At 53.5% G+C, this 19,161-nt stretch overlaps 9 protein-coding genes across 9 annotated transcripts; 5 read left to right on the top strand and 4 right to left on the bottom strand.

Annotated features, from left to right (window-relative positions):
* The first annotated feature begins 206 nt into the window (after positions 1 to 206).
* On the top strand, positions 207 to 1,449 carry V1518DRAFT_432867 (uncharacterized protein). The gene is made up of 2 exons (XM_066906213.1): positions 207 to 1,089; positions 1,140 to 1,449. Exons 1-2 carry the CDS (start codon positions 241 to 243, stop codon positions 1,338 to 1,340), a joined length of 1,050 nt encoding a protein of 349 aa, XP_066759672.1. The 5' UTR covers positions 207 to 240; the 3' UTR covers positions 1,341 to 1,449.
* On the top strand, positions 1,450 to 4,360 carry V1518DRAFT_415561 (uncharacterized protein). Its single transcript, XM_066903843.1, has 7 exons — positions 1,450 to 1,657; positions 1,719 to 1,922; positions 1,984 to 2,131; positions 2,179 to 2,614; positions 2,671 to 2,774; positions 2,825 to 3,190; positions 3,246 to 4,360. The coding sequence occupies exons 1-7, from the start codon at positions 1,556 to 1,558 to the stop codon at positions 3,977 to 3,979; spliced, it is 2,094 nt and encodes a 697-aa protein (XP_066759671.1). The 5' UTR covers positions 1,450 to 1,555; the 3' UTR covers positions 3,980 to 4,360.
* Positions 4,361 to 5,437: 1,077 nt separating this feature from the next.
* Positions 5,438 to 5,794, top strand: V1518DRAFT_415556 (uncharacterized protein; the record flags this gene model as incomplete). The annotated part of the gene is made up of 2 exons (XM_066903842.1): positions 5,438 to 5,553; positions 5,618 to 5,794. 2 exons carry the CDS (start codon positions 5,438 to 5,440, stop codon positions 5,730 to 5,732), a joined length of 231 nt encoding a protein of 76 aa, XP_066759670.1. The 3' UTR covers positions 5,733 to 5,794.
* Positions 5,795 to 6,959: 1,165 nt separating this feature from the next.
* Positions 6,960 to 8,874, top strand: V1518DRAFT_415555 (uncharacterized protein). The gene has a single exon (XM_066903841.1). The coding sequence runs from the start codon at positions 6,996 to 6,998 to the stop codon at positions 8,670 to 8,672; it is 1,677 nt and encodes a 558-aa protein (XP_066759669.1). The 5' UTR covers positions 6,960 to 6,995; the 3' UTR covers positions 8,673 to 8,874.
* A 25-nt stretch (positions 8,875 to 8,899) lies between these two features.
* V1518DRAFT_437677 (mitochondrial carrier domain-containing protein) lies at positions 8,900 to 10,059 on the bottom strand (the record flags this gene model as incomplete). The annotated part of the gene is made up of 4 exons (XM_066906333.1): positions 8,900 to 9,191; positions 9,247 to 9,835; positions 9,913 to 9,979; positions 10,036 to 10,059. 4 exons carry the CDS (start codon positions 10,057 to 10,059, stop codon positions 8,900 to 8,902), a joined length of 972 nt encoding a protein of 323 aa, XP_066759668.1.
* Positions 10,060 to 10,102: 43 nt separating this feature from the next.
* V1518DRAFT_415550 (P-loop containing nucleoside triphosphate hydrolase protein) lies at positions 10,103 to 12,195 on the bottom strand. Its single transcript, XM_066903840.1, has 2 exons — positions 11,936 to 12,195; positions 10,103 to 11,879 (listed from the first exon to the last, which is right to left on the bottom strand). The coding sequence occupies exons 1-2, from the start codon at positions 11,977 to 11,979 to the stop codon at positions 10,394 to 10,396; spliced, it is 1,530 nt and encodes a 509-aa protein (XP_066759667.1). The 5' UTR covers positions 11,980 to 12,195; the 3' UTR covers positions 10,103 to 10,393.
* Positions 12,196 to 12,290: 95 nt separating this feature from the next.
* Positions 12,291 to 16,747, bottom strand: V1518DRAFT_415545 (uncharacterized protein). The gene is made up of 15 exons (XM_066903839.1): positions 16,528 to 16,747; positions 16,253 to 16,468; positions 16,147 to 16,197; positions 15,924 to 16,093; positions 15,128 to 15,872; positions 14,511 to 15,070; positions 14,362 to 14,455; positions 14,136 to 14,311; positions 13,885 to 14,080; positions 13,289 to 13,827; positions 13,128 to 13,230; positions 12,913 to 13,071; positions 12,708 to 12,856; positions 12,605 to 12,653; positions 12,291 to 12,540 (listed from the first exon to the last, which is right to left on the bottom strand). The coding sequence occupies exons 1-15, from the start codon at positions 16,591 to 16,593 to the stop codon at positions 12,406 to 12,408; spliced, it is 3,408 nt and encodes a 1,135-aa protein (XP_066759666.1). The 5' UTR covers positions 16,594 to 16,747; the 3' UTR covers positions 12,291 to 12,405.
* V1518DRAFT_415542 (Mif2/CENP-C like-domain-containing protein) lies at positions 16,748 to 18,357 on the bottom strand. Its single transcript, XM_066903838.1, has one exon. It carries the CDS (start codon positions 18,107 to 18,109, stop codon positions 17,054 to 17,056), a length of 1,056 nt encoding a protein of 351 aa, XP_066759665.1. The 5' UTR covers positions 18,110 to 18,357; the 3' UTR covers positions 16,748 to 17,053.
* On the top strand, positions 18,358 to 19,099 carry V1518DRAFT_415541 (uncharacterized protein). Its single transcript, XM_066903837.1, has one exon. The coding sequence runs from the start codon at positions 18,452 to 18,454 to the stop codon at positions 19,049 to 19,051; it is 600 nt and encodes a 199-aa protein (XP_066759664.1). The 5' UTR covers positions 18,358 to 18,451; the 3' UTR covers positions 19,052 to 19,099.
* The last annotated feature ends 62 nt before the right edge of the window (positions 19,100 to 19,161 follow it).

The raw sequence follows: 19,161 nt of genomic DNA, 5'->3' as shown, positions 1-19,161 counted from the left end.
GTTTGTGGCGCGGTGTAGTCAAACGCAGCACAATGGAGTACATAGAACTTTGAAACACCTCACTGCGGTCTGTCTTCGTCGTCTTCAGTCTCATTCCTCTCTTATAGAGACTTCGTCGTCCTCTCCGACCGTGGCACGTCCACGTGACGCCCCTGAGGCCCCTGAGACCGTGTCGCGCGACGTTTACGCTGCTTTGGAGCCTCCTCTCTGCCTCCACCATCACGACAACACAGCACACCAATGTCCGAGGAATCAGCGGCAGAGCACAACGCCCGGTTGCGGCGCGAGCGACGCGAGGCCAGGGTTCTTGGAAATGGCACTTCGCGACTCGACAAAATCGCCAACCGCGCACCCTCCGCTGTGGACACATCAGCATCAGCATCAGTACCTGCATCCCCCGCAGCCGCCACCGCGTACGACGACCCTCCCGACGTCGCGCCCGAGCTGGCATCCACACGCCCTGCCGTGGTACGTACGAGCAGCTCCGCCAATCCCCAGAGCCCCATTCTCAAGATGCTTGCCTCCACCGGGCGACAGCGCTCCCACCAGGATCTAGGCGGCGCCGCTGCTGCCGGCGCCGGCGTGTCCAGCGGCGCCGACAGCCCAATTGGCGGGCCTGGCTCTATTCCTGCCTCGAACACTGTTTTTCAAGATTTCTTCCGGCAGGCCCTTGGCGGCGGCGCCGGCGGCGTCGCCAGTGCTGCCGGTGCCAGTGGCATGCCTGACCTGAACGGGCTCCTCTCCGCGCTGGCGCAGACGCAGCAGCTCCCAGGGGAGGACCAGATACTGGACGACGACGATATCATCTCTGTCATGGCCGCGACTGCGGCGGCGGGCGGCGACGGCGCCGTGCCTCCGGTGGGATCAGCCACCGAGCAGCTGCCAGTCAGTGACTTGTCGTCGTACTGGAAGCTCGCGCACTCGCTTGCTGTGATTGTCATTGGACTATACGCAACTGTCGTGTTGGGTGTTGACGGGACGCAGCTGGCACGCATCGAGAACACGGGTGCCAACAGAAATGGCAATGTGCTGTGGCTCTTCGTCACCGTCGAGCTCATTCTGCAATCCAGCCGCTTCATCATCGAGAAGGTGTGTTCTTACATCTTCACTCCATACTGTTTCATGCTAATACTGTATAGGGCCGCTCTCCCGCCAGGTCCATGTTCACAAAGGTCGCCGGGTACTTGCCCATGCCGTACAAGTCGTACCTTCTCCTCCTAGCGCGCTACACGCACATCATCACCAACGTCATCGCTGACTTCTGCCTCCTGCTCTTTATGCTCGGTCTTAGCGCCATCGTCAGAGGCACGCCTGTTCCCGCGAGCATCAAGCAGGACTAGCTAGTCGTAGCAATTACTTGATTTGTATATTTATGTAGGGCCTGCCGCAGTCACGTGGTGTGCAGCCTCGAGACGTCGTTTATCGCGCGTCGTGAACTCCTCCCCCTTCAAGACTTCCGGTTCGCTGCTGATCTAGGCGCTGTGCCACGCTTCCAGTCAGCTGCGCGTTTGGCGCCCATTGATTGCGACGCACCCGTGCGCTCCTACGCTCCGCAATGGCTACTACTGCCCCGGCGTCCGCAGCGTCGCCCCTGGTGCGCGTGGACCGCGGCAGCCTCCAGCCAAAGATCGTCTCCCTCTATCACCGTCTCTTTCGCGTACGAGCCTCTGTTGCACTTGCTATCGACTGAGAGTGCTACTGCTGACAGTGTTCTTTAGGACGGCGCGAAACCGCCCTCGTCCGACGGGTTCTGGGTAGAGTTCTTCATCCTTCGCGCGCATACATCGGCCCTCTGCGTCATCCTTTCCTCACTCTCGACAGAGGATATGCTCCACCTTCAGCCTGTCATCCAGACTGTCTTCTCTAAAGCCATCTTTTTCCTCTCCGACCAGTCCCCTGAGACCGTCGCCAATGCCCTCGATGTGCTTTCCCCCTTGACGTCTCGCCAAGCCTCACATCGACCCATACTGATCTTAGTCCTAGACACTGCACATCCTCGTCCGAGAAGTCCTCGCCAAGCAGATGACCAGCTCCGACGTGATTTCTCTTCTCGTGGGTCTTGACAAAGTCGACAAGGAGTTCCAGACCTTTGTTCTCGCTCTGGAGTCTATCATGCGTCACGGTGAAACGCGTATGTCTCTCGCCTCTGCAAACTATTAACATAGCTAACCTCCTCAGCCGAACTCCGGATATCCGCACTACGAACAACCCTCTCCACAGTCTGCAGTGCATATCGAACAAGCCTCGTCAATTACTTCATCCATCGTGACCTCTTTCCCGTTCTCGTCCAACTCATTGACGACCCTGATACCGAGTCCGGCACCTTCGAAGCCTTCGTACTACTTGGCCTGCTCTCAAACTACGACCGACTTGCCGCATACAACCCGTACCAAACACGGCTCGCAGACTTTGCAGATGAGTCCATCATGCAGAAAGTCGTGCTGGCTATCGGTAGGGCATGCAATGCAGCTACGGCGGAGTATGTGGCGATTGTCGATGACTCCAGCGACCAGTTTGGTATCGAAAAGCTTGTCGCGTTGGCGGGGTTTGCATGGAAGACAAAGTCGCTAAAGCAGGATCCTGCGCGAGATGCGAAACGTTCGCTCGCTAGCATGTGTGTTACTCTCCTCTTAGCCTTCCGTCTGTCCCGTCTACTTACATCCACCAAAGGCCTCCACATTATACAACGATTCTATTAGCCACAAGCAATTTCGTCCACGCAAACAAATACTTTGCGCGCATGCTCGTGCAGACAAAAATCATCGCTCAAGAAGGTCAGTCCCCTCCATTTGCTCTTCTCCTTGTCTCAACTAACGGCGCGCAGAATCACCATTCGGATCTTTCATCTCTCTTACGTCCTACCTTCTTGAAAACCAACACCGCTCCGAACGCCAAGCCATATACGGTCGCATAGCACTCCTCGTTCTGCGGATGCTCGTCGAGGATCCCGTTACAATGCAGCTCATGGCCGGCATCGAGTGTCGCACGGCTATGCGCATCTGTCGTCAGCGGCAGCCCGTGCTCGTGTTTGTCCGCGGCGAGCGGTTCACTGTTGAGGGTATTCTTGACTCGTTGATCTGCGCGATCGATCACAACATGAAGAAGGCTCTTGATGTGAGAATGTATGCGCTGGTAATTGGCATCATCTTGAGGATAATGTCGCAGCTAAAGCGCACGCGGGTCCGGCTAAGTGCGTTCCATATGATCCACCTGCTTCTGCACGTTTTCTAACACGATAATCTTAGAATACCACTGGGCAGAGTTATGGCGCTGCTTATTTGCATTCACTCGCTTCCTAGCATCACTCTCACCTGAAGTCCGCGCTACACTTCCTGGCATTAGCGGGCTGGTTGATGTTACCATCCGTACACTTGTAGTTGCATTCTCATCCGGCGAAGCATTTTTACATGAGCCAGAGGACTATGACGACCTATTCTACAAGCTCATTGCCAGCGGAGATATGTTTAGCAAGATTGCAGGAGCGTATGATCCCGCTAGCCCGGGCGTTGCTTCAGGGTCACCAACACCGCCTAGCATAGTCGGAGCTGCCGCACCTATCGACACACTAATCTCCATCTCAGAGTACTATCGCAACCTCATCAGCCAGCGAACTGGCACTTCTAATAACCATTCATTAGCACCAATTGGCACGATTAATATGTCTGCTAAGGATGTTGCAGAAGTAATCAAGCTCGGCTATGACTCACTCTCCATCAATGCACAACCAGGCATTGACAATTGGGATCGCTACCGAGAATCTGATGAGCGCGTGTTTCTAAAGAAAGCAGGCTCTGTTGCTGTTCTGGATGCACGTGATGTGTTACTTGCACATCGCAATGTGTCATTATTGTCTGTATCAAACGCTGCTGCGGTGGCACTGATGCCAGTGAGGAGGATGAGCGTGCCAGTGGAAGCTGCAGAGAAGGGGAAAGCGATGAACGTCATGAATGAAGGAGATAGAGAAAATTCTGCGGGATAGGATTTGTACATATTGTCTGTATTGAAGTAAATACCATTGCATCTGAGGTTCTGTGAAGAGGATTTGCAGCTATCATTTCGGGAGCTATCTCATAGCCATGAGACTATTCTCATTCCCTGGAGATTGCACTGGCAGCTATCAACTACAAGCATATATAAGCAGATGAAAATGGCCAAGAGTGTGATGTGTGATCTATTTTGCACAAAATATCTAAATGATGATCAAATTATATCTATGGAAACTTGGCATAGTTGAGAAGGATAATAATCAATATCATGCTCAGGCGGCTGTTTCAGTACATACTGGATGAGCTAGATGTGACATACGACACAACAGCAATATTCATAGCATGGTGGAGTGCCGCCTGCATCAGTGGGCGGATTGGTAGGAGCGTTCATGATGCTTTACGTCAAGATCATTGTATGGGATAGAGATGCGGCGAGGGCTGTAGAATTGATGGATCCTCCAGTCCTCTTAAAAGCCCACTTCTCCCATATAGCCCAAGACTACGATGCGACACACCTGGCATGACACAAAATGATGTCCGGTGGAATACGGAAACTCAACGAGACTCTTACACACGGATATGAATATTCAGAAGCACAGTGGGAAGTTCGGGGTTGAGACTTATTGTGTCAGAGGCATGCGTCCTAGACTGCGGTGGTGATCACACTGAGTGTCCAGAGGCAGTGCCGTCATCCAGTCTTGAGGCACTGCACATCATTGTAATGTCTGACGGCCCGCGATGTTGTCATCTCAGGTTTTAGTTCCCATAATATGACAAGAATAATGAAAAGCATCGCACTCTGAGCCTTAGAGCTGGACAACACTGTCGCATTGCTCAGTTCACCTATCCTATTCTCGAAGTGATGACATACTATGATGGTGACGCAAGACAAATACACAGAATAATTGCATCTTGAGTAGGTGGATTTTCGTGATGGCTTACTAGACGTCGGCACTCTGTTGGTCTGGAAACCAAGCTCTCTTGAGAGGCAAACAATATTCATGATCAGAACGAGTCCAATTGTCTGACCCTTACCGGAAGCAAGTCCAACACTTAGAGTATTTCGTTAACCAATCCACATTGTGCAATAACGAGTAGTGCACCTGTGGTAATGCTAGCGGGACTCTATAAGCTTTTCAATTCACACCAGAAGTATTCTCCTTCCTGCTTCTGAACAACAAGGTCAAACTGCTTGTTGTTCGTATGTGAAGATCATGATCGCTAAGAACCGTCCATGTGTCTGCTGTTCAACATGACTCAAGCTACTATATATGAAGCTATGGTGTGAGCTCTGAAAGTTGACCTCAACAGATTTGCAGTATTGTTTCTCTGCCTTGTGAGCAGTGTTAGCTGCTGAAGCTCTTGCCAGTGCGAGGTTCCTCGGTCACATCCCGTCTTGGGACACAATTTTAGTGGGTTAAGGTCAGTCGCACGCATGATTCCCAGTTCCGATGGGCTACAAGCACTTCGGTTCCTCACTCTGCTGGCCACATATGATCACATGTTCATCCAAGGTTTTGGTCATCCTGCCCATCTCCTTAGCAGAGAAGCTGCCCAGCCTAGCAACGTGAGTTTTACCAAGACGCGCCTGCCTTATAGGCTGAATTTGATGGCCGGAAGTTGATACTTAGTTATGCTCTGGCCCGTTACAGCCACCACCCATTGTTCTCCTCTGTCGTCGACAGCAACAATTATCTGCTTGCCAATGGTCCGGTCGTCCAACAGCAGCAGCTCATCGACAGCTAGAAGTGCCTAGCGCTGATTACCTTTGAATCAAAGAACTGACTGCCACGCAACCTCGCTATGCCATGTAAGAACGCGAAATGCTCGTCCTTTCATATGCCCTCGAGAAGTTGCTTCTCTCGTTGAAGATACTACGATTGTCGTCTGCATTGGCCACGAAAGCTACTAGGTCTGGGCAACTTCATGCCTTGTGTTGAAGCGTAGGTGCCCTACAGTCTGACCGGCGTGCAGGCATGCAGATTGAACAGGCTCACTAAATGTCTTTGTCACGCGCGATATGCCTACAGAAGTAGCCTGCCCCATCCACGGGACCAGCGTCCCGTGGATGAGCATCAAAGTTTAAGACACTCCTGGTGCCCTGCCTCCCGTGGTGTGAGACTCATCAGGTGCATAAGAGAGTTAGGCTTGGAGCTTAACACTGTGGCCGAGTACCCCTGAGTGAACCCTATCTCCTGAGCAGGTCAGGACCCCCTGGTGCGGAGGCCGAGGACATAGTGCAGCACAGTCCAGTAGATATAGGAGCCGCTCTTACTGCCAACACGGCATCTACGCTAAACGACGTGATGGCGCAAGCCGCCAGACCATTGGCAGCCTCTGCACTCTCCCAAGGTACGTCATATTCGTGCTGATCACCGCTGAGCCACTCTGAGGAGTCTTCCACTACACTATTCCAGAAATCCAGCACCACAAGCACTAGTCTATGCCATTTGTGTAGCAGAAGACGTTGTGGTTACCGGCAAGCCCATAACGAACGAAGTGTTCATTAACACACTTACGTGCTTGGACTGCGGCCAACCCATCTCAGTTCCACTCCATCGCCCACTTCAATGTTTGTAAATCTGTCCAGTCCTGTGGATAACCAGCTGGAGGACGGGAGGGTAGCAGTAATTCAGCCACTGCCCTCCAGGTGATGGGAGACTTATGAGAGACGACTTGCCCGGTCGGGCAGACTTGAATGAGGGAACTTGATCGACTTTGTCAACTCCGCTCCGCAGAGAAATCACCAGCGCCGACTCATCAAGTGGGTTTTCAAATGGTCAGGCTCTAAGAATGGTCTAGCTTGTGCGCTGTCGTTGGCGGGGTGGCAGGGTGCGTACATTGCGTGGCCCTAACCCAGACAGTACCGCAGGACCACAGCCCCAGTTTGCGCTGCCGCGGCTCGCTGTGCGGCTTAAGGTGCGCAAACCCAAACCCGCACTCCTCCAAACCGCCGTCCACATCGCCACCCCTCCCTCGCCTGCCTCGCCCGCCACCCCGCGGCCAGCCATGCCTGAGCTCTCGGCAAACGACCTGCTCAAGCGCGACTTATCCCTTCGCTCGCCGTTCCCCCGCGGCCTGCCGCCGTCGTCGGCCGCGGTGAGGCAGCAGCAGCACGGTCTCTTCTTGCGCCCGCTGCACCCACATCCCTCCCCAGCAGCACAGAACGCCGTCAGAACGGCGTCGCTGCCGAACGCGATCGCGACTCCGTCAGCGCGGCGGCCTGACTTGCCAGGCGTTTCTGGCACGACGCTGCAGAAATTGTTCTACGAGAGTCCGTTGCCACGACTGATGGGCACTGCAACAACATCTGCGCAAGTGCCGCCCCGCAAATTCACGATACGTACGCCAGTGCCTGCCCATGTTTCGGAACAGCCTCTGAATGTTATCGGACGAGCGGTTTATATGGGGGACAGTGACGAAGAGAAGATGGTCAACGAAGACAGCAGCAAACGAGGTGGTACTCCTGTCATGATCTCCGGGGCGTCAGTAAGCCAACAGCAGCAGCAGCAGCGGCGGCAATTGCGCGACCGCAGCAGCTCATCCAGGAAGTCTGATTCTCCGAGCAGTATCGCGTCGGCGGTGTCTCTAGAGTCAGCAACCTCGACAACCGTCTGCAGCATGAGCTCCAGCTCGAGTCTAGCCCTTGGCTCTTCCTCTGCTACCACAAGTCATCACAGTAAAGTTGAGGAGATAACGCCAGAGCGCTGCGAGACTCCGCATAGAATATTGAAGAAACGACCAGCACCACCAAGCCGCCGTATTAATCCGAACTACACCAACCGGCAACGCAGTATGACGTTGGAGCCCCCGGTGTCTTCATCAAGTACATCGTTCCCAAGCAACATCGTGCGGAGCAGCACGCCATACGGCCACGCTATCTTTGATCAGAACTGGTCGGACGCGACGGCCATTGCCCGACACCAACGTGTCCTCGAGGGTGACGTGGAATCTCTGAAGCAGGAAGTCTCCGGCTCTGATCGAGCTGATACGTCCATTGCGACAACACCGGTGCGCCTCACAGCGGTACCTACGTCAGCTCCAGTTCCTGTGCTTGCATCCCCGCTTGAATTGGCGAGAATGGAAGCGCAAGGGGTCCTACGCTCGCCGGAACCAACGAGTGCGCTGCCAGAGATACCATCTACCCCCCCCGCACACCGCAAACCGATACTTCGTTCTACCAGCTTTGTTATTTCTCCGCCGGTCCAAGTCACGCGACCAGCCTCTGATATTATTACCTTCCCAACAACATCCTCCGTCTCCGCGAAGTCTACGGACATGACAGCAGCATCGCCGCACCATTTCAAGAGCACGGTGTCCACCGTGAAGAAATCCACAGCGCCGCATAGCGGTGTGACTAAGAAGCAGGCAGTAGCGAGGCGCAGCGGCGGCAAGCTACAACGTGGGCGCGCTGCTACTGTCACCGACGCCACGGAGTCGGCGTTGTCTCCTGTCAGATATGTCACCAAGGTCGAATCCGTTGATGGCCACGACGGACTAGATAGCTCAGATGGTGTACGACGATCTGCACGAACACGGATCAAACCACTTGAGTTTTGGCGCAACGAGCGGATTGTGTACTGTCTTGTGCGCGACGACGAGAAACAGGAGAGCGTGCCGAGTATTCATCATATCATTCGGCAAGAAGAACGCGGTGAGCGGAAGCGGCGGCGTAAGACGGCATGAAACGATTTCTACCATTCTTTAGCTTCCGTACTACTTGTTGGTGCGATTCTTTATTCGCTTTGCCGCGTTCTGTAAATGTAAGGTGATCTCGTTTCTTGCATACATGTATCGGTAATGGGAAGGTTGTTACTGGCGTTAGTTTGGCTGCAGTATTCCTCATAATACATTTTATATCCAATTGCATTGGCAAATGGATCTTATATACAAACGTGCGCCGACCGCCGAAATCACCGGTTGCCCTCTTGCTCTGCGTCCTCGCTGCTATTTAGGCTTGTGGCCGGAGCGACCAGGCGGTCGAGCACGCTGACAGCTTTGAACGCAGATTCATACAGCGAGACCATGAGCATGCTGGCAATAGAAACTCGGAGCAAGCGTGGCATGAGGCCCGCAAAAAGTTTTGTCACCCCTTCCTGCGAGAAGATGAGGTACGTGCAATACATGCTGCTTCCTTTGGCTTGTTGCCGCCCTGAAAGCGTTTCCATCCGCGTTTTGACGACGTCAATCGGCATCGTAATAGTACTATGCAGGAGAGGTTAGCGTCACCAAAGTATTACCTCAAACAGACAGAACGCACACCGCGGCGTAGATGGCAGCCAGCTCAAGCGCAGCTGACCACGTTCCTGATACACGCTCGCCAGGCGCAACAACACTCTCCATAGCTTGTCGCATTGTATTATACGCCGTGAAGCGCACCGCAGACGTCGTGCCCTGGCGCGCCAGCGTCGGCAACAGCCCGTACATCCACCCAAGTGGACCATGAAGCTGCCACAGCCGTCTAAAAGCTGTGAGCGTGCCTTGCGGTGGCATATTCGAATCCGCGCGTACAGATGCAATCTGCCGAACCTTTGCAACTTCAAACGGCACAAGCACGATGCTCTCCATCAGTCCTGCGCCGAGTCCGGCCGCCAGTGCCTTCGGTGCCGCGAACCGGCTTCCGCTGTCGCTGCTGCTCTCGGCGGAAGACTTACTGAACATCGTGCTTGACAAGAACGCGTACGTGCCAAACCGAACGCTTGTCCGCACCACGTTGCCGAGGACCATGGTGCCGCATCCCGTGTAGATATTACGCAGTCGAGGCGCAAAGTCCGCGCCCGGCGCCCCGACCACGCGTTCCCGCAGTGCCGCGGGGAGCTGTGAGCGGATCTTGGCTGCCTCGAGAGGGTCTGGTATGTGTGTGAAGAAGTGTGGGTCAGTGTGTGCCGTGTCCCGCTCGGGGAAGATCACTGCCAATCGCACATACATGTGATGGCAACCTCTGCGGTGCCTGCGAGCGCACCCGCCGCGATCTGGCGCCACAGACTGCCCTCCTGAATGAAAAGTAGTATCAGCGCAGGTTTAGCCTTGCCGGTCGGACTGCACGCACCTCGTAGATGTAATTCGCGGTCATGGGTACTGGCGGGGGGTGTAAAGAGAGCGCCGAGAACGTGCGGCTTTCAGAGGAGCAGCAGGCGAGTAGGTTTCTATTTAACATCTACAGCAACAGTGCAAGTACAACAGCAGTTCATATCGTCGTCACGTCGGATCATCATACATTAAACAGAACCCATGGTCCAAGCATGTACTCCCGCTGAAAAAAAAAAAAAGAAAGGCTTTTCTGGAGTTTTATAATTTTTTTGCAAGCTTCGTCGATTTCCGTCGTTATAGTCTCGTTCTTCTCTTTGCTCTTGTGATGGCTGGTAGTTGATGTTACGCAGAGCACGAAAATCGAGTGACATGCACCATTAGTTCGTAGCGCGTTGCTGCTGCTGCTGCTGAGTCCTCGCGGTCGCCGGTCGCGGTCCTCGGGATTGTTGGCCGCCGCGACCACCGCGGCGCTGCTGCTGGAATTGCTGCTGTGATCCCTGCACCTGCGACTGCTGATGCTGCTGCTGTCGAAGCGGTTGTTGTTGTCTCATGCCTTGCTGCTGGCTCTGTGACACAGGCACTGGCTGCGTAAACTTCTGTTGCGTCTGCAGCGCCACCTGCGGCCGCGGGATCGTATCAGGCGAGTCGTAGACATACAAGCGCTTGTCGATGGTCGGCGGGATGGGTGCGATCTCCGTTCCGAGTTCCTGCTCAATCTTGTACAAATTGAAACGATCGTCCCAGCTAATGAGGTTGATTGCGAGACCAAGATGGCCGAATCGGCCAGAGCGACCTATACGGTGCAAATACGTCTCGGCGGTCTTAGGGAAGTCAAAGTTAATGACAACGTTTACTGCCTGGATATCGATACCACGCGTAAGCAAGTCCGAGCACACTAGATTTCGGCATACACCGTTGCGGAAGTCGTGGAACACTCGGTTGCGGTCCGCCTGGGGCATCCGCGCATGACTGTAGAAGCAGGAATAGCCAAGATCAGTGATCTTCTTGGCAAGGAGCTCAACGCGGCTGGTGGAGTTGCAAAAGATGATCGACTGGTTGATCTGCAGCTTTGAGAAGAGAGTATTGAGACAGTGCACTTTCTGACGTTCCTCCACAAACGCATAGTACTGAGTGATACCGCGCAGCGTGAGCTCATCCATGAGGTTAATTTCGTAAGGCTTGCTGAGGTGCTTATCCATGAAGCTCTTCACAACGAGCGGGAATGTGGCACTGTAAAGGAGGATCTGGCGGCGCTTGGGGAACTTTTGGAGAAGTTGCTCAATGATCGGCGTGAATTCGGGACTCAGCAGCTTGTCTGCCTCGTCCATGATGAACATTGGGCACTCGCTGAAGTCCGCGACGCCTTTGCTGGCTAGGTCGAGAATGCGACCCGGCGTGCCAACCATGACATGCACGCTTTCGTGCAGACGCACGATATCTTCTGCTAGCGCTGTACCACCAGTAGTGACCATAACGTTAATGTTAAGATGCTTTCCTAGAGTCTTGCACACTTGTGATGTTTGTAGTGCAAGCTCACGCGTGGGCACGAGAATCAGCGCCTGGATCTTGGCGTTCTTTGGCTCTAGCTTCTCCAGCGCTGGAATAACAAATGCAGCCGTCTTGCCGGTGCCGTTTTTTGCGCGCGCAAGGATGTCGCGTCCCGTGAGCGTGATCGGAATCGACTCCTCCTGGATGGGCGACGGCCGTTCAAAGCCGGCCTCATAAATGCCCATCAGCAACTCGCGCTTGAGATGGTAATCTTCAAACTCCGTGCCTTTTGTGTCGGTGACATCCTCTGTCTGCGGTCGCATGTCCTTGGCGGGTATGTTCATTTGTGCCTTCCAGTTGGTGGGGGTTCCGACGCTAGACTCCCAGTTAGTACCCGCCATCTGCCCTTCTCCCCAAAACCATCAACCCACCTTATTGAGGTAGCTTCTAGCTGATTAGCGAGTGCGGTCGTCATGTTGGATTGTGTGTTTGTGCTATGTGTGCTAAATTGTGGGAAACGGTGTGTTCTAGGAGCCTAGATCGGGGCGTTCGCGTGGCAGAGCCGTGATCTGTTGCGAGAAACGGAGAAGTGTGCACGCACGCGTGTTGGCCAGAAAGAAAGCGAGTAGCTGGCAAGACAAAAAGAAGAAGATTGCAGCGTGGAACGTGGTGATTGCGGTGGTAGTGTTAAACAGGAAGGAAAAAATGAGCAAAGAGGAGACGCAGGCGTCATGTGACAATCGACTCGCGTCATGTGACAGCAACCTCACGCCAACAACCAAGGGCCGAAAAGGTTACGTATTCTTTTTAACTTCAGTCTAAGCAGTTCTAAACAGTTTTGAAACTACAAAAACTCATTGACGCATGAATTTCTACGTATTCTACTTCTGGATCCTGCCTACTATCGCCTGGCACTGCGCTCCGGATCCGCCATGCGGATGATCTTCACACCATCATCCAGCTTTCCCACGTTCCCCATATCCTGCGGCGTGATGAAGATTGTCTGCGTCTCGTGCGCCTTGCGTGCCGTTGCGATCTGCATGGCCTTGTTAGTTACTGCTCTTCTTAACCAGGGGCAATAAAACCACAAAAAGACTTACCATCATGCGCACACTAGTTCGCCGATTGACTGCGTCCATGAACACGTCGCTAAAAAAAGTTGTTAGTCCCAGTCCAATGCCACTCTCTCACAGCGTGACTCACAATTCATCAAGACCGCGCAGTGGGCAATTCATGGCGTCCCATAGCGACGTCAACAAGCAAATCTGAGTGAAAGACTTCTCGCCACCCGACAGCGTCTTTACGTTGCGACGGCCGTTCTTCCCATCCTTGCCGTTATCCAAAGGTTGCACCTTTGTCCAAGTCAATATCAATTGTAGCAACTCCTTGTATCCCCAAAAATACATACCGATAAGTGCAGAGTGGCGTTCTCATGATTGATAAACAATTTTCCGTTGAAGCCGCGGTAGTTTAAATTCCGTCTGAAGATATCCTTTGCGCGCTGACAGATCTGGTTGCGAAAGATGAAGTATCGGTCGACTCTCGATCTGTACGACCGCCCGATTTTCTGTACAGAATCTTGTTAGTCTTATAATTGTCCACGCTACGTTCATATTTGCTTACCTTATAAAGTTCAGTAAGCTGGCGCAACTCATCCGTCGCCAGATTGAACTCTTTCTGCGTCTGCGTATAATCTCTCACGATTTCCGTCGGATCCTTGGGGAGGCTATCCACATTGTTAGTATTGCTTGCTCTCCTGCTTGTTTGCGTAACCTCAAACTCACGTAGCGCGTTGACGTGCGTTCTCCTTCCGCAACTCCTCTACTTCTGTCTCCAGCTGCTGCGACGACTTGCCCTGCGGATCAACTCTTGTCGCACATTCATTCTCGCACATCTGCTTGACTCCATCCATGATGAGGATTGCTTGGTCCTTATTCTTCTTAAGCTCCTCAATCAATCTTCCCCGAGAAGCGAGCTGATTGCGTCGGTGATTTGCCTGGACTTTCGCGTTCGCAATTTCCATCGTAAGTTGGTCCATGTTGGTCTGTATCTCTGTTTGCATACTATCAATCACAGCCTCCTCCATCTTCTGTCTCTCAATCAGGTCCGAGGTTTCGTGCAGCTTCGCTGAAGCTCTTTGATATTCTGCAATTGCACCCTGCATCATGTCACGATGCTTTGCCAATTTTTCCTCGATCATCTCTCTTTCTTCCTCCAATGTTCTGAGTTTGCTACCTTCGTCCGACTCCGTGATCTTGGACTCGATAGCATAAAGTCGCTGCTCTGCTTGTTCCTTGTCGGCGTACAAATGATGCAGCTTTGTCTATATCAAGCCGTTAGTACATATGTTAAGAGTAGATGTAAACAAACAAGTACTCACCTCCACAGACTGTCTCCGCCGTCTGAGGTTCTGGATTTCTTGATCAATAACCCTCAGGTCTTGCTGGACATTAGCTAATGCTTGCTGTGCCGCCTGCACATCTTGCTCGTAAGCGAGCAATTGCAATTTGCCGTTCGTTTTCATCCGCGGCGGTTCCTGACGACCATACTGTGGTTGAACGGAGGATCCGCCTCGTCTAAGATCCCAAGAATTAGAGGCTATAATGCGTCCCAAAAGTGAATTTCACTTACTTGTGCGAAATGCGATATCCCTGCCGCGGATTTTTATGGTGCCGAGAAAGACAGAAGTACACGTTACGAGGATTATTATACATGACGCTGTCCGCCTGCTGCCGGTCCGGAATTAAAATTACGCGTTCGATGGCATTCTGGTCGATGAGCACGTATTTTACATATTCATCTTCAAACTGAGACTTAAGTAAGTCAAGAACTAGCGCTGCTGCACAACAGAACGTACCTCTAGGCAGTTGAGAACTGTGTTATACTGGTCGCTGGGCATTTTGGACGAATAATCAAACTCGACTTTTCTGCGCACGATGATTGGAGCAAATCTGGAGCAGCGTCAGAAGAGAAATTTCAGATTGCATGAACTTGCATAACACATACGAGTGGAACTGCTGCAGAATGTCTCGAAGCAGCTCCTCGTCCTCGTTGCAGGTAACAGCAAACCCATCCAGTGTCTTATTGAAATAAGACTCGAGAATAGGACCCCAAGATGGATCCTTCAGACGGACTAAGCTGCCAATCGGGCCGATAGGAGGAGACCTGAAACGTGTCTCGCGGCGAATAGCTAACATGACATCATCAATCGATCTGCCAAACACAGACATGTATTTTTGCTGAACTGCGCGCATCTTGTTGAGACCTTCTTGCGCGCTATTGAGCTCCTGTTGTTTGGTTCTGAGGTCCACCTCCAGCCTCTGCTTATTGTTGGTGAGTACATCAAACTCACCGCTTGCAGTGAGCTTTTCTTGTTCTGTGACGGACATCTGCATTTTGAGCTGTTGAAGTAGATCCCCAATTTGGACCTTCTCCCTTTCGAGACTTTCACGCTGACCTCCGTCAAGATTTTCTAGTCGACGCCTTTCCTGGGCAATTCGCTGATCTAAGTTGTCGATTTTCCGTTCCAAACCTCTGATGGCTTCCTGGAGATCCCTCTCGTCGCCCTATGAAGTATGCATTAGTTATTGGCGACAGAGTTCATCGTATCAGTATGGTATTACCTGTGCTTCCTTGACTTTGTCCCTGTCAGCTATCATAATCTGACGACTGTCTGCCAAGTTCGCCTCAACACGCTTCCGTTCTTCTTGAGTCTGCTCAAGTTCAGTGAGATACTCATTCATTTGGTTTGCTAGTTCTTCCTTGAGCTTGTCCTTCTCATCGGCAGCAGTCTCGGCGAGCTTCATTTCTTCCTCCTTCGTTGAAATTTGCTCAGAAATGTTGTGGACGGCAAGCACTCGCTCGTCGTATAGTGCCCAGAGATACTGAAACTTCAAGTATGAGATTTTATCCAAATAATCTCTGTGCTTCTGTGAGCGGTTATAGAGCGCCTCGGCTTTCTCCTTCTTTTCCTTCAGCGCCTGATAGTCCTCGTGCTTCCTGTTCAAGGCGATGTGGGCTTGGTCAATAGACTCGCGAAATGCGTCGTAGTCGCGCTTGATGTCTTCAAGACGAATGCCCTTCATGAACAAAGCGTACTTTTCTTCAGGGGTGGCGTTGCTTAGGAATGAACGTGCTGTGTCTTGGGAGAGGATTGTCATTGGATTATCGACCATCAGACAGAAGTAATCCATCATTTCGACAAGTTCATCACGCGTTTTGGCAACCACCGCACCAGTTTCAGAACGAAGGATGTAGTTGCTAACGCCCTTAATGTCGAACTGCCGCTCGATGGAGATCTTGCTGCCATAGAGCTCACGTTTAAACCCATCGCCTTCGTTCTTTAACTCGACGATCACGGAGGCGCGCCTGCAAGCGTGTAAGTAGGCGCATCATATGCAAACAATCGATAAGATTTACGTTTTGCCCTCCTTCACAAGCGACTTGATGCTGGTAGCGCGCTGAGTAGCGGTAGCCTTGGCGCCGAGGCAAATGGTGATGCCCGTCAAGATGGCACTCTTGCCGCTACCGTTGTGGCCGATCACGAAGTTGATCTGAGGACCGAAATCGAGTTTCAAATGCTCGTGACACTGGGACAAGTCAGCGACAATATCGCGGAATGAGAGAATTGGAGAGAACGCACCATGAAGTTTTTGAGCTCGACGGTGAGGATGATACCGGCAGTCGCGATATGCTGCTCTGGTGTTAACTCGCAAGATTGAGACTGAGCAAATATTGAGTTCACATACAGATTTCTCTGACTGTGTTTGCGTGATCTGGAATTGATCATACGCCTCGTCCTCAGAGTCGCGTGCGTCAACGTCTTCCTCGTCTACTTCGTCATCGTCATCGTCTCTGTCGTCCTGGTCATCGGAGCCGCCATCCTCCAGTTCATCTACGTCTTCAGAGTCGCTGTCGTCTTCGTCAGCAGCCGTGTACCTCTGTTTCTTGGAAACAGGCGCGTTCTGCAGTCGCGTGGTTAGTGACGCCGCGTTAATGGTGCACCGCGGGGTGATGGGCTTACCTCGTCGGAGTCGAACAACGCGTCAAGTTCGCCGGCGTCGGCGCCATCGTCCACGCGACGTTTCATAGTATCAGAGCAACGCAGGAAGCTCCAACTAGTGCTACCAATGTATCTTAACTTGGATGTAGCAGATATAGCCGCGGAGTGGCGAGTAGTGCCGTGTCACGGGTGGGAGGGCACGCGTTCAGGAACGCTGCGCGTCTAGCTGGAATAAGTAGCGCGCTCGTCAACGCGTTGTCCGAGTCACGTGGCAGGCGTACCCTCTAATTGTTTCCGCGAGGAGTTTCGCGAAGAGCACTATATTAATAGCAGCAGGCACAAGGACTATTACGTACAGCATTACTGGCAGCGGAGGGAGGAAATCTCGCCAACCCACGATCGGTCAGTTCGCGTTTGGTCCCTCGCCAATTAAACACGAAATAGTGTGTTCGGCTGCAATTGACTAGTACATGATTTCAACTATAGAACAGCCTCTAAAACGACAATGACATAACTCCCCGTCCAAAATGCAAATACAGATAACGGGTCATAGGGCTCTCTGTGGGTGCTTGCAATGCTCCTTGTACTCCTTCTGCAGCGCTCTCGAGGCCTTCGTGGCATTGTAAAGCGTGTCTGTCGCCTGCACAAAGTGCAGCATCGTGACACCAATGCCGACGTTAGCGAGCGAGTACGTATTGCCTCGGGGCACCAGAAATTGGCCGCCGCGATTGGATCTAAACTTGACGCTATCGTTGATCACAACCTCGACGGTGCCATCGACGACGAAAAACAGAAGCGAGTTGTGCCACGTCGGGCGCGCACTCTTTAACCCGCGAACGGGAATGCGAATGAGTCCGGCGGCGAGAAAGCTTCGCTCCTCGACGAAGGTTTTGGCGTACTGGAAGTTCGATTTTGCGTTGTGCACGGTGGTGTAGTGCGCGCCAGCCGAGGACATAGCTATCTTGCGGGTCCGGCGCTCGCCGGTAGGGTAGTCTTCGACGTCAGCAAGGAAGCCGCTGTATTCCTCATCATCGGAAGATAAGGACGAGAAGGACGAGAGTACGGTGGGGGTATCGTCGGAGATATTGATATTGATAACAGTCTTGTTGTTGGCTTCAAGATTTACCCCCTGCGGAGGACCGGCTGTTCTAGATGATTTAAGAGAGTCCCTCAGAGGTGATATATCAGGCAAATCGGGTAGCTTCTGCGGCTGACACTGAGGTCGCCTATGTGTGTGGATGTGCGACTCATCTGCGCTGGACGCCTCGATATTGGAATCTCCTTGCGCTCTCGACCACACGGAAGGCGCAAGTGGCACAAAGGACAAGGGTGAGGACGACGGTCCCGACTGCGACGAAGGAGGTGCGCGGTTCGTCTTTGTAATCACAGCCCCCATCGCGGGTACGTGTTCGCCCGAGGTCTCGTCCTCGACCAGGCTGTAGACGATTCGCTCATTGCGCCAGAATTCAACGGGTTTGACTCTCGTGCGGACAGACCGGCGCCGGCTTGTGGTACCATCCTCTGACGGTTGCGAGGGCGGCGTGTCGGATCTCGGTCGTTTGCTGGAACCGTGTGTGCTCGTGGACGGAGGTGTTGTAGCCATTGTGGTCTGCGTCTTGGGAAGCGGCAACGATGTCAGAGAGAGGAAACGACTTGCGGACGCGGCGCTGTCAGAGTAATCAGCCTCAGGCCGGCTGGGGGATAGACTGTTGGTGCGAACGGCGCCGTCGAGCTCGGGATCGCTGGAGACAAAAGCGGCGAAAAGCCTGTCTGCCTCCGCTTCCTCAGACAGGTTGTCGTATCCAGGAGAGACGTCATCGACGTCACGGTACTCGTGGTCGGGGAAAGATGTGGCGATAGAGTCGGAGGTGAGTGCGCTCGTGTTGGTCGACGTGGCAGACAAGGCCGCTGACGAAACAACCTCGTCATCGTCATCATCGTCGTCATGGTCTTCACCCAGAGGCTTGTTGGCAGCGCCGCGGGTGGTGACCAGGGGCACGGTGGAGGCGTCGAAAAGTCCGAGACTGAGGGGCGATTGAACGTCGACGGCGTCAATGGCACTGCTGCCACGGCTGCGGCGATCCTGCGCCGCAGTGTCGGAGTTGACGAGGCGCGAGATGCGCGCCCCGAGCGTCGAGAGCTGGCCGACGTTCTGGCATATCAGCGAGATGCTGGCGTCTGGGTGCGGTTGCGGGGGCTTGAGCGGTGTTGGACCGATGCACGGCATTGGACGACGCTCTGTCGCTCGGCGGTGCAGTGCGCGATCTGCGCGCGGGGAAGGCGGTGGTGTCGCGATGCGCGTGTGCGCGCACGCTGGGAGCAGCGACTGGGCCGAGATGACGGGGTGCGTGGTCTTTCCAGTGGTGGTCGGAGGTGTGATGATGACCGTAACGGCAGGGCTAGTGCTGTTGCCGGCTGGGAACCCCAGCTGGGCGAGGTGCTTTGTGGCGGCGGCGGCTGCTGCAGCGCGCGGCCGTGCGGGCGTGCGCTTGACGCCGCCGCCGCGACTCTTACGAATGAGCACAGCATCGGGCGGTGGCATTGAGAGCAGTGCTAGCGGCGGCGTGGTGGTGACAGTGACGGTACAGCGGCAGTGGCCAGTTCGCGAGACTGGGGCAGGAAGCAGCGACTGCGCCGCACGAGAGGCTGGGCAGG

This window comes from Limtongia smithiae (genome assembly GCF_038497785.1).
Source record: "Limtongia smithiae strain NRRL Y-17922 unplaced genomic scaffold V1518scaffold_5, whole genome shotgun sequence".
NCBI lineage: Eukaryota > Fungi > Ascomycota > Lipomycetes > Lipomycetales > Lipomycetaceae > Limtongia > Limtongia smithiae.
Note: the sequence above shows the minus strand (reverse complement) of the source record. Positions and strands in the feature narration are given on the sequence as shown.

Coding starts and splice junctions, on each gene's coding strand:
- V1518DRAFT_432867 (XM_066906213.1), top strand. CDS start 241: ATGTCCGAGGAATCAGCGGCAGAGCACAACGCCCGGTTGCGGCGCGAG. Junction 1,090..1,139: donor GCCGCTTCATCATCGAGAAG/GTGTGTTCTTAC, acceptor AATACTGTATAG/GGCCGCTCTCCCGCCAGGTC.
- V1518DRAFT_415541 (XM_066903837.1), top strand. CDS start 18,452: ATGGTCTTCACCCAGAGGCTTGTTGGCAGCGCCGCGGGTGGTGACCAG.
- V1518DRAFT_415555 (XM_066903841.1), top strand. CDS start 6,996: ATGCCTGAGCTCTCGGCAAACGACCTGCTCAAGCGCGACTTATCCCTT.
- V1518DRAFT_415550 (XM_066903840.1), bottom strand. CDS start 11,979: ATGACGACCGCACTCGCTAATCAGCTAGAAGCTACCTCAATAAG. Junction 11,880..11,935: donor CTAGAAGCTACCTCAATAAG/GTGGGTTGATGG, acceptor CTGGGAGTCTAG/CGTCGGAACCCCCACCAACT.
- V1518DRAFT_415561 (XM_066903843.1), top strand. CDS start 1,556: ATGGCTACTACTGCCCCGGCGTCCGCAGCGTCGCCCCTGGTGCGCGTG. Junction 1,658..1,718: donor TCTATCACCGTCTCTTTCGC/GTACGAGCCTCT, acceptor AGTGTTCTTTAG/GACGGCGCGAAACCGCCCTC. Junction 2,615..2,670: donor AAACGTTCGCTCGCTAGCAT/GTGTGTTACTCT, acceptor CATCCACCAAAG/GCCTCCACATTATACAACGA.
- V1518DRAFT_415542 (XM_066903838.1), bottom strand. CDS start 18,109: ATGGCTACAACACCTCCGTCCACGAGCACACACGGTTCCAGCAAACGA.
- V1518DRAFT_415545 (XM_066903839.1), bottom strand. CDS start 16,593: ATGAAACGTCGCGTGGACGATGGCGCCGACGCCGGCGAACTTGACGCG. Junction 16,094..16,146: donor TCGAGCTCAAAAACTTCATG/GTGCGTTCTCTC, acceptor GACTTGTCCCAG/TGTCACGAGCATTTGAAACT. Junction 13,072..13,127: donor AGCTTACTGAACTTTATAAG/GTAAGCAAATAT, acceptor GATTCTGTACAG/AAAATCGGGCGGTCGTACAG.